Source organism: Otolemur garnettii, unplaced genomic scaffold (assembly GCF_000181295.1).
Source record: "Otolemur garnettii isolate 467f Iridium unplaced genomic scaffold, OtoGar3 scaffold00261, whole genome shotgun sequence".
Lineage (NCBI taxonomy): Eukaryota > Metazoa > Chordata > Mammalia > Primates > Galagidae > Otolemur > Otolemur garnettii.
Window position 1 is genome coordinate 273026 of NW_003852656.1, and position 17370 is coordinate 290395.

Genomic DNA, 17370 nt, shown 5'->3' on the forward strand with positions numbered 1-17370 from the left:
AATGCTTGAATGCAATGATGTTAGTAGGATGATATCCTAGAAGTGCATATCTCAGATAGTCAGTGGGAGATTTCTCTATTAAAAGAGATCACTTTGGGGCGGCGCCTGTGGCTCAGTGGATAGGGCACTGGCCCCATATACCGAGGGTGGTGGGTTTGAACCCAGCCCTGGCCAAACTGCAACAAAAAACTAGCCAGGTATTGTGGTGGGCGCCTGTCGTCCCAGCTACTTGGGAGGCTGAGTCAAGAGAATCGCCTAAGCTAAGGAGGTGGAGGTTGCTGTGAGCTGTGTGATGCCACGGCACCCTACCGAGAGAGATAAAGTAAGACTCTTGTCTTTACAAAAAAAAAGAGAGAGAGAGAGAGATCACTTTGGAAGCTAAGTACAGTGATGCACACCTGTAGTCCCAGCTACTCAGGAGGCTGAGGCAGCAGGATTGTTTGAGCCTAGGCAACATAACAAGAATCTGCATCTAGCCTCGGCACCTGTGTCTGAAGTGGCTAAGGCGCCAGCCACATACACCTAAGGTGGCAGGTTCGAATACAGCCAAACAACAATGACCGCTGCAACCAAAAAATAGCTGGGTGTTGTGGTGGGCGCCTCTAGTCCCAGCTACTTGGGAGGCTGAGGCAGGAGACTCACCTGAGCCCAGGAGTTGGAGGTTGCTGTGAGCTATGATGCCATAGCCTCTACCCAGTGGGACAGCTTGGGGCTCTGTCTCAAAGAAAAAAAAAACGAATCTGCCTCTTAAAAAAAGAGAGATCACTTTGGCTGTAAGCAAAAAACTGAAACCTGAGAGTCATGTATATCACCTTTCTCTCTTCATTCCTTACCAATTGCCAAGTCCTAGTCATCCCAGTTCCATGGGACACCCTCATTCCTCTCTCTAATGGTGCTCCTAAAAGGTCTCCCATCTGTCGTCTTTTTTTTATTATTATTATTTTTAAGACAGACTCTCACTCTGTGCCCTAGGGTTGAGTGCTGTGGCGTCATCTTAGCTCTCAGCAACCTCAAACTCTTGGGCTCAAGCAATCCCCTTGCCTCAGCCTCTCAAGTTGCTGGGACTACTACCCAATGTAATGTCTAACACAATGCCTGGCTAGTTTTTCTATTTTTAGTAGAGATGGGGTCTCACTATTGCTCAGGCTGGTCTTGAACTCCTGAGCTCAAGCAATCCACCTGCTTTGGTGTCCCACAGTGCTAGGATTATAGGCATGAACCACGTTGCTCTGCCATGTCCTACCTGTCTTAAGATACTTGGCTACTGGCTTGGTGCCTGCAGCTCAGTGAGTAGGACACCAGCCACATACACCAATGCTGGCGGGTTCGAGCCTAGCCCGGATCTGCTAAATAACGATGATAGGCTCAGCTCCTGTAGCTCAGGGAGTAGGGTGCTGGCCACAGACACTGAAGCTGGTGGGTTCGAGCCTGGCCTAAGCCTGCTAAGCAACAATGACAACTGCAAGCAAAAAATAGCTGGGCGTTGTGGCAGGCACCTGTAGTCCCAGCTACTTGGGAGGCTGAGACAAGAGAATCACTTAAGACCAAGAGTTTGAGGTTGCTGTGAGCTGTGACGCAACAGCACTGTACCGAAGGTGACACAGTAAGACTCTGTCTCAAAAATAAATAAATAAATAACGATGACAACTGCAACCAAAAAATATCTGGGCATTGTGGTGAGAACCTATAGTCCCTGCTACTCAGGAGGCTGAGCCAAGAGTTTGAGGTTGCTGGTGAGCTGTGACGCCATGGCATTCTACCAAGGGTGACATAGTGAGACTCTGTTTCAAAAAAAAACAAAAAAAGATACTTGGCTGCAAACAACAAAGCCAATACTGGGTAACTAAATAGACAAGGAAATGGACAGTTTCTGGGGTACATGCTGAATTCTCCTCCCCCAGGAAGACCCTGGCTTTGACTACCTCCCCTCTACTGCCTCCACGCGAATTCTACTGCCCCATGTCTAGTGTTGATCACTTGTTCTGGATTTGAAGGCCTGGTTAGAAACACTGGAATCATCCTCCAATCATCACCCAACACCTGGGAGAGGAAATTCTGCCTCTCCTCTTTGATTTCCTGGTGGAAAGCAGAACCTGCCTCTGTATGTCATAGGATACCTTCCACATGGGAAGGAATTCAAATACTGGATGCCAAAACAAGTCAGTCTAGGCCAGGTGCAGTGGCTCGTAATCCTAGCACTCTGGGAGCTCCCTTACCATCTTTGTGTGTGTTTTAATAGAGATAAGGTCCTGCTCTGTCACCCAGACTGCTGCACAGCAGCGCCATCATAGCTCACTACAGGTGGATTGCCTGAGCTCACAGGTTCAAGACTAGCCTGAGCCAGAGCAAGACCTCATCTCTAAAAAATGGCCAGGTGTTGTAGTGGGCGCTTGTAATCCCAGCTACTCGGGAGGCTGAGGCAAGAGAATTACCTAAGCCCAGGAGTTGATGGTTGCTGTGAGTTGTGACACCACAGCACTCTATGGAGAGCAATAAAGTGAGACTCTGTCTCTAAAAAAAAAAAAAAAAACGGCCAGGTGTTGTGGTGGGCACCTATAGTCCTAGCTACTAGGGAGGCTGGGGCAAGAGACTCATTTGAACCCAAGAGTTTCAGGTTACTGTGAGCTATAATGCCATGACACTCTATTGAGGGTGACAAAGTGAGCCTGTCTCTATAAATAAATAAATAAACAAAGTGAAACAAGTCAGTCTCCCAAGCCCTAACCCATAGCTTATCTTTTATAGTGCAGCCCAGAGCTCTCTGTGAAAGCAAATCTGACCTGATCACACTACTTCTTAGCTTAAAACCTCCTTGACAGCTCCCCACTAGCTCAAATGGAAGGCCATCCTTACCTCATTTCCAAGGACCTCCCTGATCCAGGCCCATCCTAAGAACTCATCTTCTCTGCTTGCCCCTCTTGCACACCCCTTTGTGTGCCTTTAAACTCTTGCAATGTTCTGCCCTCAGGTGCTGAAAGCATGAGCCCTTCCTGCGTTTGTCTCCAGATCTTTGAGTGTGTAATACCCCTTTCTCCAGAAGGCTCTTCCTCTCCCCATTCCAGTAACCTCAAAACCTGCATGATCTCATTTACCCCTCAGATTTCACTTGGATACAACAGCCTTCACCAAGTGAGGTCTCTGTTCTATATCCCACCAGCCACTACCTTTACTTTTTTCAAGGTACTTACCTTAACTTTCAAATAGATCCATTGACTTTTCTCCCTCTCCATGGCCACCTTGTTATAGTTCAAGCCACTATCATCTCTCTCCTGGAACTCTATAGCCTCCTGAGTAGTCTCTCTGCTTCCACTCTTGTACCTGGCAAGAGTCCACCAGAGTGACTTTTTTTTTTTTTATTGTTGGGGATTCATTGAGGTTACAAGATACTAGGTTACACTGATTGTATTTGTTAGGTAAAATGTCTCTTATAATTGTGTCTTGCCCCCCAAAAGTGTGTCACACGTGGAGACGCCACTCCCCTTTCCTCTCTCTGCTCTTCCTTCTTCCACCCCTCCATCCTCCCAGAGTGATCCTTTTAAAGTATCCTTTCAAAAGTTTCCCATTTCACTTAAGAAAAAAGTCTCAAATTCCTGGATATGGTCTACAGAGCCCTCCTTATCCTATCTTTTCTCCTCTGTCTCATTTCAGACCAGTTGAACGTACCAAACTTATTCTAAGGCCAGAACCCTTTGCCCTTGCTGCTGCTGCTTCTGCTTGGTCTGCTCAAATACCAGACTCTGAGATCATTCCCCTTTCTTTCCTTATTTTGTCTTAATGTTGCAATAGCACTTACCACACTCTGAAGCCATGTATTTATTTGCTTATTTACAGGACCGTTACCTTTATCTTCCCCACTTGTAGTATATAAGTGGGGAGCTTGGCTATCTTGCTGCCACCACAGTATTCCAGAATCTGGCTCAGTGCCTAACACAAACCCTGTGCTTTGTAAGTATTTTTGGATGAATGAATGCACAGAGATCAGAGAAGCCTAGCTGAATCAAGCTCTGCCTTACTCCCCAAGTTTGGGCAAGCCTCTAACACTTCCTGCTGTGTGAAGTAGGAGCTAGGAGTGGAGTGCTGAGCTAGAAGGTGTTGATTAGCAGTAAAAATTTTAGCCTTGTTTTCCTCTCGTCTACAGCCTGAAGCCAGCTACTCGACGTCCGGGGCCTCAGGACCCTACCTGTATAATGGGTGGGAGCTTATCCCAACGTTCAAGGGTGGTGATGCTGCCTTATAAGGCAGCGAGGCCTAGGGAGGGTGAGGCCGTGTGGGTGGAGAGCCATCACAACATCCTGCTGCGGGGGCGGGGCAGAGGCGGGGGCGGGGCAGAGGCGCCTGCGGCGCCTGGGCAGGAGGTCGGGAAACTGCTGAGGAGGCAGCCAGCCTCTTCTGGGCCTCTCCTCGCTTCCAATGTGCACTTTCCGGGATGGACCGACCCGAGAGAATTTAGGTGGACAAATGGACTAAACAAGCTCGCGGCGGGACACTGAAGGCCCAGGATATTGACCGAGTCCCTAACAAAACCCTAGAAAAGCCATCAGCAAACCAAAGGGTTCCGGACCACACCCCCAGCAGATGACCCAATCAAAATTCACTTCTGGAAATGACCGACGCTAGCTTCATCCAATCACACATCCTGTCCCTTGGGCGTGACCCAGAGGACCCACCTTCGCTGTGCCGGAGGAGGGCTCGCCCCTAATTGGCAGTTGGGTACCCTACGAAAGCCTAGAAATTCGAACCTAGGGGCTGAACCCCGCCCTCAGACCAACCAGGAATGGATGACGTATTAATCCCGCCCCTATACTCCTCAGACCGAATCCGTGGCTCCAGGGGCGGGGGATGATGAAGAGAAGGCTAATGGAAAGATGGCGCGGGGAGCGTCCTCCCAGTTATTGGTCCAGTAAGGTAAACAGAGGGCGGGGCGGGGCGGGCCGGCGCCCGGGTGGCCGCGGGAGGAGGCGGAGAGTGCGCGGCGGGTGGTGGCGGCCGGGGAGGCCGGGGAGGCCGGGGAGGCCGCGGCGCGGTCACTGCGAGCTGAGCCGAACTGCGCTGATCGCCATCCGGGCCCAGCCCTCGCGCGCGATCCTACGGGCCCTGTGGCGCCGTAGCCCATGGAGCTCGAGAACATCGTAGCGAACACGGTGCTACTTAAGGCCCGAGAAGGTAAGGCGGGCGGCCGGGTGGTCGGGCCGGGTGCTGGGTGCCGGGAGCGCGGGCGCGGGGCCTCTGAGCTCGGCGGAGCGCCCCAGCCGCCTGATCCCTTGGGGTCTCGGGCTCCGCGCCCAGCAACCTGTGCAGACACGAGCCCTTTTGGCCTTTAGTCTTCCTCCACAGCACCTGCCCTTGGTATCTCAGGTCCAGGAAGGGGCGGGGGTCAGACCGCCGCCCTCGAGGCGGGGGCGGGGGTGAGGGGAAGAGGGAAGGAGAGAGGAAGGAAGAGGGAAGGGTGGGACTTGAGCCGCAGTTGAACCTCTCTAAGGCTTTTTTCAGGTGAGAGGTGAGACGATGCCCCACGTGCCCCAGGCCCAGGCTTCATCTCCCAGCCTGACCCTGCGCAAAGTTGGTGTTAAGTAAAGGTTGGAGAATGAATGAACACAGCCTTTGCGTAGCATAGCCTGCCAGACTTGGGGAAACTTCTGGTCACAAATGCTATTAGTATGACTGCCACTTCCTTGGTGCCTCAGGACACTGAGGACAGAGGCAAATGGGTCACAATTTCTGCTGTTAGAAAGACCAAGTTCTAGTGGGCTAAGCTCACAGGAGCTGTGCATGTCGGGCTGTCAGGACTATAAGTGCGAAGGCCTGTCTGGGGGAGCCAGACTGGAGGAGAGCCAAGCTGGTGAACTGAGTGTGTGTGTAGTTCCTCATGGCTCCCACCAGATGTTGTCAGGCACCTGCTTCCTCCCACCTGCTCTGGGGACACAGAAGAGCCAGACCTGGTTCTTGCTGCCCTGTGGTCAGTCTGCCCCTCACCTGCCATAGCCCATCTAAGTAACATCATCACTGGAGATGTTCCTCCACCATGTCCGGGTGCTAGTGAACTAGCAGTGAACAAGACTCTTCTTTTTGGAACTTTGGGGTAGGGAGATCAAAGCAGCTTTTCTACTCTTTGCTGGGCTTCAAGGCTGAAAGAGGTATCAGCTTCACCTTTCTGACCCATTTTATAGATGGGAGGCTTAGACCAGGGACTAGTGCCAGGTTACACAGCAAGATTGTGGTTGACTCAAGCTAGGACCCAGGACACCCAGTTCAGTCTGTAGGAAGGCCAAAGGAACCCCCAACTGGGTGCCACACCTGATACTCCCTGCTCACCCTGATGAGGTTCTGCTTGGAAATGGGCATGGCAGCCTTGGTCCTTAGTGCCTAGCAAGACTGTCTTATCTCCTGTCCCTTATTGAGCCCAGAGGCAAGGCCTTCCTCCTAACCTCTGGGGGCATCTGCTGATTCTGTTCTGCCTCGTCATCCAGCCAGCCAGGGAGGAGGGGTAGGAAGAGCCCAGACAGGCCTCCCTCCCTCGGGCTCTAGCCAGTTCAAGCCTCAGGCCTGCTGGGGGCACTGCCTTTCCTGGCCAGAGAGTGTAGGTACCTTCAGATGAGCTTTGTGAGGGCATGGGCAATGCACAGGGTGGTATAGCTAGACTAGGGACTGGTGACTCTGCTGGAGAACCAAGCCCTTCCCACCTACATGAATTTAGACAAATCTGTTCTCTCTGATTTTCAGTATCCCTTTTTATGGAATGGTTGGGATGGAGCATGAAGACAAAAGTAAATCCTGATTGGCACTGGGTCCTGAACCAGATCCATGGCTGCATCAGAACCATTTCATGAGCGGGTTAACAGCTTGGGGCCAGGGCTTTTGCCACCTTCGTAAGCCTTAAGTGGTTTGAGAACCCTTGGTATACATACACAAGTTGATACCTAATAGATACCAGGAATGTTGGGAATAGGAAAGGAGCTTGGATGGTGAGGAGCTGGGTATGAATTCTGCCACTGTCACTGGCAGGCTGTCTAATCAAATTGATTCTTCACTTTAGGGCCTCAGTTTTCTCATGAAAGTGGCCCTAATCTGGCAGAGGAAAGAGAGGAACTACACTAGGGATGTGAGCCCCTTGCTCAGTCCTCCTTCCTTTCCAGACACCCAGAGGCACAGGAGGGAGCCAGCATAGGGTGGAGAAGAGCCCCACTGACTGACTGCCGCCCAGGACAGGATATTTGCATGTGACTCTTTGCTGCTGCCTTGATGTGGCTGGAGGAGGGGGAGGAGGAAGTAACTGCTGAGGGGTTAGGGGGATGGCGGGTTGGGTGAGGGACCTCGGTGGGGGAGGAGTTCCCCTTCTGAGGAGGCCTTGCCCTGGGTTGGGCGTGCGGTTCTGTTGCTCACTGACAGTGAGGCAATGGCTATGGGGTATGCAGGGTGCAAGGGTGCAGGCTGCAGGCCGCCAAAGTCTACTAGTAGGTTTCTCAAGGGGGCCGTGCAACACTTCCTTCTCCAGGCAGCTTAGGTCAGGGAGGCATCAAGGGCCCCAGCCCTTCCCACTCCCTAGAAGGTAGCTCCTCCTCCGGTACCACCTGCCTCCACCCAGCTAGAGGAAAACAGGGCTGGAAAACCAGAGGGGAACTGAGGCCCAGCAAGGGAAAGTGGTTGCCTGAGGTTGCCACTGAGTTGTTGGAGCTGGGCCTTCCTCTTGCCACAACCTTATTGGGTGCTGGACACAGACTGTAAGTGATGGGCCAAAAGTGTGAATTGGAGATTCAAACCTGGTCTGTGAGACTCTAACTTAGGCCCCTTCCACTATTTCCAACCTGATGGCCCAAGGCCATGTTTAGCTAGCTCTCTGATGCATTTATTTATTTGGCTACAGTGAGGTTTTTTATTTTTATTTTATTTATTTTTTTTGAGACAGAGTCTCAGTATCACCCTGGGTAGAGTGCTATGGGGTCACAGCTCACAGCAACCTCAAACTCTTGGGCTCAAGCGATTCTTTTGCCTCAGGCTCTCAAATAGCTGGGACTACAGGAACCCACCACAATGCTTGGCTATTTTTTGGTTGTAGTTGTCATTGTTGTTTGGCAGACCTGAGCTGGATTCAAACCCACCAGCTCTGGTGTATGTGGCTAGTGCCCTAGCCACTGAGCTACAGGCACCAAGCTGGTTTTTTATTTTTTATTTAAAAATAAAATAGGAAACATGTATTTCATGTAACAGTCTGGATTTCTAGCTGCTTTTGAAAAATCAGAACTGCCCACACTGAGCCTGAAACCTACTTAGCAACAATCAAACAATTCCCTGGAGTTGTGCTGCAGCTGTCCCTGGGAAAGGGGCATTCACCAGTCCAAATCACCATACTCCCCACCACTCCCTGTTGTCTCACATCTGGCCCACATTTACAATACCCATTGGGCTCTGTAGTCATTTGGACTACTGCTGTGATCTCAGCAGCTACAGATGGGGACCCAACTAGGTAAAACGAGGCAGGTGTTGGGGCCAGAGAAACCTCTATGTACAAGGGAGGGGGTCCTGAGTGGCATTCCACTTGTCCACACCTCCCTTGACTCTCTGATAACTCTAATGTGGGGCCAGAGGCTAGGGAGCCCCGAGTGCGAGGCTGCCCTCTGCCCCGATGTGTTCCACATGTCCTGGAATCTCTTCCTTCTGGGCCTTGACTTTTGTATTTCCCACCATTGTGATGCCCTTCTCTACTTTCTTCACATGGACAACTCCTACCTGATGGGAAATAGCTGAGGTTGGGCCCCTTGATCAAGCCACTTGGAATACCCTCCTTCTCCCCTCAGTGGGCTCACTGACCATCTTGGCTCTCCGAGCCTGAGAGCCCCTAACAGGAGGTCCCAGGCAGATGTGTGCCCTAGAATACAGCAAGGGCATGCCAGAGAGTGGAGAGGGAAGCCCTGAGGTACTTCATGGGGTGAGCTAGCCCTTGAAGACCTCTGGACCACAACGAAGGTTGGGGGTTGGGGGAAGAACAGGACTTAAGACCCAGTTCCTGATTGCTCCCACAGGTGGTGGTGGGAATCGCAAAGGCAAAAGCAAAAAATGGCGGCAGATGTTACAGTTTCCCCACATCAGCCAGTGTGAAGAGCTACGTCTCAGCCTTGGTGAGACCTGGGCGGAGAGTGGGGGTGCTGGGGGAGCCTCCCCTGAGACCATGCCCTGGGGCAAAGGGACAGGATTAGGGGTCCAGTGAGTAGGAAGATGGAGGCTGCTCCACCCAACCCAGTTTCAGTTCCTGGGCTTGGGATGGGTGGAGGGCAAAGAGCACGTAGGCACTGCTGGTGGGCAGCTGAAGTGGGTGTAGAGAATAGGACAGGGGTAACTGGGGGTGGCCTGAGAGAAGCTGAGAAAGGAAAAATCAGGCCTCGCAGAGAGAGCTAGCCAAAGTGAGTAGGGCCCATAGGACAGAGGGAGCAGCGGGTGCTGATCCAAACCACAGATTGATCACCTTGGGAGCCCACCCCTGGTGTGCCCAGAAGACCTCAGTCTAGGCAGTGTGATAGGGTTACTTCTAGGAGGGGACAGAAGGGCTCAGACTTTCTTAGTCAAGGCCCCAGGTCTGAGCAGTACCCAGGGTGGTTCAGGACCTCTCTGATGGCTTGTGAGCAAAGTACCATGGCTACTTCCACCTCCTGGGGAGGAGGCCTGGCTTAGAGCACGCCGGAAGCCACAGCTTCCTCTCATACTTTCGCCAGGCAAGCAGCAGGTGTGGGCCTAGCCCCAGCCGGGTCGGGCCGGAACCTCACAGACCACACCCAAACCCAGCACTGGGACATATGCAAGTCGTGTACATCGGGGCAATGAATGGGGAGCACATGGAAGTTTGGGCTCTGTACTCAGACTTCTGGCCATGTAACACTGAACTAATCGGTTAACCTCTGTGCGCCTCACAGCCCTTAGCTCTGTTGGAAATAATGGTAGAGCCTACCTCAGAGTTGTGCTGAGGGGTCACAGGAGATCATGGCCACCACACTGTAGGGCTGAAGCTGCTGCTGAGGCCTAGGGCCCAGTGGTGTGGGCAGGAAGACCCAGCCAATGGACTCCAGGGCTATGACCCCAGCAGCTCCAATCTCTGCCTGCAGAGCGTGACTACCACAGCCTGTGTGAGCGGCAGCCCATTGGCCGCCTCCTGTTCCGTGAGTTCTGTGCAACAAGGCCCGAGCTGACCCGCTGTATTGCCTTCCTGGATGGGGTAGTGAGTATAGCCCAGCCCAATACTGAGGGTGGGCAGAGGTCCTGAGCCCCATGTGCCCCATCTTTCCAGACCCCAAGCCTCTCTGCCTCCCACCCTGCAGGCTGAGTATGAAGTGACCCCTGATGAGAAGCGGAAGGCATGTGGGCAGCGGCTAATGCAGAATTTTCTGAGCCAAACGGTGAGTGAGCAGTGATGGAGAGATGACAGCCATAGGTAGTGACAAGGAGAAGAGTGACCACAGCTTGGACAGAGTACCCTGGGGCTGCTCCAGGCAGCATTGCTGACACACAGCCTTAGGGGTAGGCCAAGCTTGGGGATGGGTGGGCCACAAGGGGCTCTGCTTCACTCTGCCTCAGAAAGGGTATTCAGCAGCCTGGCAGGTTGGCATACCACTGTCCTGAGATATTTGACATCTCTGACCTGGGAGTGGGCAGCCATCCAAGGGAACTTCCTGCACTGACCAGTCTGTGGCCTGTCCCCAGGGTCCTGACCTCATCCCTGAGGTCCCTCGGCAGCTAGTGACTGACTGTGCTCAGCAGCTAGAGCAGGGGCCCTGCAAAGACCTCTTTCAGGAACTTACCCGGTAAGCCCCTCCCTGCCCATAGCTGGGGAACTGTGCCCACAGGAGGGGGCTTCTATGGGCTGGGAAGACTCTGAACAGTGTCTAGTGAGGGAACTCAGCTTCTCACCCTGGCCTTGGATCTGGCAGGATGCCTCCCATCTCAATAGCATCCTCAGCTTCAGCATGGGATGTGTGTCTCCCTGCTTGGTAGGTTAGCAGGAAGATTAGCTGACGGTACTGTCTTGTGGGCTGAGCACGCACATAATGGTAGGCTTGGGTTGACAGGGCTGACTGGCGAGCTGTGCCTTCCTTCCCTTATAGGCTGACCCACGAGTACCTGAGCGTGGCCCCTTTTGCTGACTACCTCGACAGCATCTACTTCAACCGTTTCCTGCAGTGGAAGTGGCTAGAAAGGTGAGCTCCTTAACGGCTGGGCCATGATAGCCAGGTCACTGGAGTTCTTCGTGGGCCTTGGACCTTTCTCAGCCAGCATTTGCTCCCCTACCCTGTACCCACAGGCAGCCAGTGACCAAAAACACCTTCAGGCAGTACCGAGTCCTGGGCAAAGGTGGCTTTGGGGAGGTGAGTGGGCAGGCTGGTGCCCCAGGCTGAGTGCACAGGGTAGGGTAGGGTGGGCCCTGGACCAGCCCCTACACTCCCAGCAAAGTATAACTGGTCCCCATTTGTCCCTCTCTATCCTGGCCACAGGTGTGTGCCTGCCAGGTACGGGCAACGGGCAAAATGTACGCCTGCAAGAAGCTGGAGAAGAAGCGGATCAAGAAGCGAAAAGGGGAGGCCATGGCACTCAACGAAAAGCAGATACTGGAGAAAGTGAACAGTAGGTTTGTAGTAAGTACAGAAAGGAGACCTTTCCCTTCCCCTTGGCCACTCGGGCTCCTGCTGCCCGCCTGGGTGTTGCTGTGAAGGGCAGTTGGGGTGTTGGCACCAGGCCTGGGAAGCAGGCTAGACCCCAAGGAGTGGCATTGAGAAGGATCTTTTGGGTGGCTAATGTTAGCCCACCACCAGGCAGCCCAATAGCTCCTGCCTGAGGACTCGGGTCCCCTTGGCCACAGGTGAGCTTGGCCTATGCCTATGAGACCAAGGACGCCCTGTGCTTAGTGCTGACCCTGATGAATGGAGGTGACCTCAAGTTCCACATCTACCACATGGGCCAGGCTGGCTTCCCTGAAGCACGTGCGGTCTTCTATGCTGCTGAAATCTGCTGTGGCCTGGAGGACCTGCACCGGGAGCGCATTGTGTACAGGTGGGGGCCTCAGCCCTTCCCTGGGGTACTGCAGCCAGCCACAGGTGGAGTGGCCAAGGCTGCTGATCAGGCCAGACAGTGGAATGATATTCCTAGGGCTGTGACCAGTCATCAAGCCAGCGCTGGCAGGGCTGGTGGTGGAGAAATGGGGGACCATCAACACCCACACACTAGGCAGCATGAGCTACTCAGACTTAGGCTTTGAGGTATGGCCTAGGGACTCTCAGCTTGGTCATTGTCTCTGTGTGACTTTGGGCCAGTCAGCTCCCTGCCCCCAATACTGCTTTTTTTCCTGGATAACAGACCATAATTCCTATCTCTTAGGTTGTTGCAAGGGCCCAGTGAGATAAGGTGGTTAAAATAAAAAGTTCCTGGCATAGAGCCTGGTGCACAGCACTTGGTAGTGGAGAACTCTGGTTATGATTATTACTGGCAGTGCCTTCATACAGCAGTTCTGTGAGAGGATGGATGAGTAACCCCATTTGACAGAGAGAAAATGTAGTCAGCCACCAAAGGACAGGGAGCTCAACACCAGGAGTGAACAAGGCCTTTCCTGGAGAGTTCTAGGAGTCCTAGCTATGAAAGTCCTTCATCCACTCCCTTGAGTCTGGGCTGTCTGTCACCCTGGCAGAAAAAGGGTCATGCATCTTACTCTACATCCAGTCTCATGAGGTGGGTGAGTCAGGAGCTGGCCCTGTCTGGCTCCCTGCAAGCTGAGCTGCATCTGCCCCTGCCCTTCTCTCCTCATAGAGACCTGAAGCCAGAGAACATTCTGCTGGATGACCACGGTGGGTGGAAAGGCCCAGGGGAGGGGAGGATGAGGTGTGGAGGCCTGGGCTGCTAACAGGCTCTCCCGTTTCTCCACCTGATTTCAGGCCACATCCGCATCTCCGACCTGGGACTTGCTGTGCATGTACCTGAGGGCCAGACCATCAAAGGCCGTGTGGGCACTGTGGGCTACATGGGTAAGTCTTCCCCTGCATGGTCCCCTGGCCTCCTGGGTCCCCTCCCTGTCATGGGCCCCAATCCTCCCTCCTCCTGTCTGGAATTCTCCTGTGCCTCCCTGCCTCAGTAGAAAGGGCCCATACTGATGTTCCCTTTTAGAGATTAGGAGACCAAGACTCAGCCAGGATCCCACAGAGCTGTGGATCCACATCATTGATTCACTAAATACTTGCTAAACCCTTAGTTCACTTGAGTCCATTCACTGCGGGTGGCCACCAGTGATGGAGGAGGGAGACTCAAACTTGTTTCCATGGCCCCAGCCCTGCCCCCCTGAATTTCCCATGCTTGGAGTAGGTTTGCCCCTACGTAGAGGTGGCCAGTAGCCTCATAGTCCCCTTAGGGACTGGCTCTGCAGGCAATACCTCTTGCCTGTTGTGTGGCCTTGAGCCAGACAGACGCTACTTCTCATTTTGCTCAACTGTAAAGCTATCATCATACCTGCCTCCCAGGGTGGCCTTGAAGATGAAAAGAGATAGTAGAGGGAAAGTTCCCCATGTGGCTGCCCTGGCAGGTAGGAGGGAATTCAGAAAATAGGAGTTTCCTCCTTCTCTCTGATGTTAAATCCAGAAGTTACAAACTGGTAGCCATGTGGGCCCAGCTTGGCCTAATTTGTATTTAAATCAAATTGTTTTTAGAACAATTTGAATTGGTTGCCATCGTTTAATAAGCCAGACTGTGTATCATAAAAAAATACAGATTTCTGGCTTCTCTTGAAAAATCTGCTGGCCTGGGCATCCTGGGTGTGGCCTTCTGCAGGGTCATATCGAATCCTTCTGGTGGGGCACGTGCTGTCCTCCTTGCTGGGGTACCCGCCAAGCTGCCACCACTACGTACCTGGACAGTGGGGGTTTGAGTGGATCCCTGTCTGAACAATGCTCTTGGGTGTTCCTGGGGCCTGAGGGTCTGCTCCCACCTCCTGCCTAGCCCTAATCTCATGCCACCCGCCCAGCTCCGGAGGTGGTGAAGAATGAGCGGTACACATTCAGCCCTGACTGGTGGGCACTGGGCTGCCTCTTGTATGAGATGATTGCCGGTCAGTCGCCCTTCCAGCAGAGAAAAAAGAAGATCAAGAGGGAGGAGGTGGAGCGGCTAGTGAAGGAGGTGCCTGAAGAGTATTCAGAGCGCTTTTCCTTGCAGGCCCGCTCGCTCTGTTCCCAGGTATGGCAACTGGCAGAAGGCTGATCAGCCAGGGCTGAGGGTGAGTGGCCTCTCCCACCCACCCACCCACCCACCTCTGCCTTGCCATAGCTCCTCTGTAAGGACCCTGCTGAGCGCCTGGGTTGTCGTGGGGGCAGCGCCCGGGAGGTGAAAGAGCATCCTCTCTTCAAGAAGCTGAACTTTAAACGTCTGGGAGCGGGTATGCTGGAGCCACCCTTCAAGCCTGATGTGAGTGCACTCACCCCTGCTGAGGGCGGGGCCAAGCTGTGGCTGGGACTAGGGGGCTGGAATATTTGCCAGGACACTTTCAGTGCAAGCTTCACAAAACCCCACCTAGTGGCTTAACCAAACAACAACAACAAAAAGATAATTCACTGGTACTTTACAAAACTGAAAAGTCCCAGGACAGGTCCAGCATTTAGCTCCACCAGTATTATAGGAGTTCTCTCTTTGTCTCTCCTTTTCTTTCTTTCTTTCCTTTTTTTTTTTCTTTTGCAGTTTTTGGCTGGGGCTGGGTTTAAACCCACCACCTCTGGTATGGCGCCCTACTCCTTTGAGCCACAGGTGCCGCCTATGTCTCTCTCCCTCTTCCTCCGTCCCCCTCTTTTCTCCCTTCTCCTCTCCTTCCCCATTGTGCTGTCTGGTATGTAGTCTTCACTCTGGGGCTGCTGTCCCCAGGGTGTAGTGCTGGTGGCTACCAGCAACACAGGCCCACGTTCTCCAGATCAGCCACACTAGTTGACAAAGTACCTTTTGCCCAATAACTTCAAAAGACATCCTAAAAGGGGTGGGCAAAGTGTTAGGGCTGATGGTTGTTGCCCTTGATAGCACAGAGGTCCTTCACTGGCCACACCTGTGTCCTGTCCCCACTTGGACTACTGCCAATAGGAGAGGTCAGTTCCCCAGAGAAAAGCCAGGCTACTGTTGCCAGCAACAGGGGGAGGGCTGTTGAGCTGATTGTCCCTCTGTGTCCAGACTACTCACTCTTAGAGAGTCTCACATGTTCATTAAGCATCTCAATGAGTCAGGCACCTAGCAGGCAAGAATGTCCTCTAGTCATTAGATTCCAAGTGGCAGAAACCCAACTCAAACTCACTTGAGCCCAACATGGAGTTTATTGGTTCATTTGGCTAGAAAGTCCCAGAGTAGGGCCAACACCAAGGTTTCATGCTGTGTTGCCAGGCTCTTGTCTCTGCTTCAACCTGTTGACTATTTCCCTCCCACTGAATTTAGTTTTCTCTGTGTGTAAAGTCTCAGAGAAATTTCTGATTGGCCAAGATTTAGCCCATGTGCAGGCCCCCTCCCATTTTTATAAGGACTGGGTCCTCTGATTGACAATTCACTAGGAACACCAAGGACACCTGAAGGTGATATGCAAGCCAGGTTGATGGCTGTCAACCACACAGATTCTATTCATTCAACAAATAGTTAAATGCCTGTTGTATGTGCCAGACTTTGGGGAGAATGAGCTGTGCAGGACTTAGTCCTGCCCTTATGTTGTAGGGAGGAGACACACCCAAATGAAGCAATAAGCAAGAAAGAATTTCAGGTAACTGCAAGTGTGACAAAGAAAACTACAGCAGGCTAAGATGAAGGCAGGGAATGATGGGGGTGGTATTTTTGATGAAGGGTAATTTTTAGACAGGGTGGTCTTGAGGAACTGATGGTTAGGCAGAAACATGAATACATGAAGGAGAAAGCCACGCCAAGATTTGGGGTGTGAGCATTCCAGGCAGAAGGAACAGCCAAGCATTACAGTTCTGAGGCAGGCTGGGCCTTGTGAGGTGAACAGCAGCCAGGAGGTCTGTGTGGCTAGAGAGAACGTGTATAGGCACAGAGGTATGGGCACATTCTAAGTGAGATGGGGTTCTGCCAGAGCTGCATGGCTAGCTCATGTGGGCCTCACTGCGACCCCAAAAGGTGGTTTTCATAGGGACTTGAACACAGCGAGCCTGACTTTCATCAGCTTCTGTCAGGCTGGCACTGCTGCTCAAGTTTATCCCTACTTCCTGTGCACATCATCTCATTTAACCTTGAAATTCTCCCACTGTCTCTGGATCTGTTGTTCAGAGTTAGAGATAAAATCAGTGCCCCTGGGCAGCATCTGTGGCTCAGTGGGTAGGGTGCCGCCTCCATATACCGAGAGTGAAGGGTTTGAACCCGGCCTTAGCCAGCTAAAACAGCAGTGGCAACTGCAACAAAAATAGCTGGGTGTTGTGGCGGGTGCCTGTAGTCCCAGTAACTTGGGAGGCTGAGACAAGAGAATCACCCTAGCCCAAGAGCTGGAGGTTGCTGTGAGCTGTGACACCACAGCACTCTACCAAGGGCAACAAAGTGACACTCTTGTCTCAAAAAAAAAAAAAAAATCAGTGCCCTAGAGTTTTACTTTTTAGAAGCAGTAGATGATGATCTATTTTTAAACATCTTTATTGAGATTTAATTCACATACCATACAGTTCATCCATTGAAAATGTACATTTCATTGGCTTTTTAGTAGCTGAGAGCTGTGTCCATCACTACAATAAATCTTAGAATATTTTCTTTTTTTTTGCACTTTTTGGCCGGGGCCGAGTTTGAACCTGCTACTTCCAGTATATGGGGCTGGTGCCCTATTCCTTTGAGCCACAGGTACTGCCCTTTTTTTTTTTTTTTTTTTTTTTGAGACAGAGTCTTACTATGTTGCCCTCGGTAGAGTGCCGTGGCATCACAGCTCACAGCAACCTCAAATTCTTGGGCCCAAACGATTTTCTTGCCTAAGACTTCATAGCTGGGACTACAGGTGCCCGCCACAATACCTGGCTATTTTTTGTTGTTGTTGCAGTTGTCATTGTTGCTTAGCTGGCCTGGGCCAGGTTTGAACCTGTCACCCTCAGTGTAGGTGCCTGGTGCCTTAACCACTGTGCTATGGGTGCCAAGCCTAGAATATTTTCATCACCATTGCCCTCCCCAGAACAACTCCTACCCATATCCTTATCAGTCATTCCCCATTCTTCCCTTCCCCTGGCCCCTGACAGTCACTAACCTACTATCTTGTTTCTATATATTTGCCATTTCTGGACGTTTTACATATATGGAATCATATGTGGTCCTCTGTGTCTGACTTATTGCACTTAGCACGATGTTTTTAGGGTTAATTCATGTTGCAGCACAGATCAGCACTTCTTTTTTTTTTTTTTT

At 52.2% G+C, this 17370-nt stretch overlaps 1 protein-coding gene across 3 annotated transcripts in view; it reads left to right on the top strand.

Moving 5' to 3' along the window:
* Nucleotides 1-4973: 4973 nt before the first annotated feature.
* GRK6 (G protein-coupled receptor kinase 6) overlaps nt 4974-17370 on the top strand; it is a 16117-nt gene continuing 3720 nt past the window's right edge. For 2 of the 3 annotated variants that reach the window (XM_012813394.2, XM_023508640.1), the window contains exons 1-13: nt 4985-5163; nt 9018-9113; nt 10092-10204; nt 10305-10382; nt 10687-10787; nt 11088-11180; nt 11285-11348; nt 11475-11615; nt 11840-12030; nt 12781-12818; nt 12906-12995; nt 13985-14193; nt 14284-14421. In XM_012813394.2, the coding sequence (XP_012668848.1) occupies nt 5112-5163; nt 9018-9113; nt 10092-10204; nt 10305-10382; nt 10687-10787; nt 11088-11180; nt 11285-11348; nt 11475-11615; nt 11840-12030; nt 12781-12818; nt 12906-12995; nt 13985-14193; nt 14284-14421 (1404 nt within the window). In that variant the 5' untranslated portion in view covers nt 4985-5111. Of the gene's footprint in view, nt 5164-9017; nt 9114-10091; nt 10205-10304; nt 10383-10686; nt 10788-11087; nt 11181-11284; nt 11349-11474; nt 11616-11839; nt 12031-12780; nt 12819-12905; nt 12996-13984; nt 14194-14283; nt 14422-17370 lie in introns of all 3 variants that reach the window. The other variant, XM_023508641.1, reaches the window with a different exon arrangement.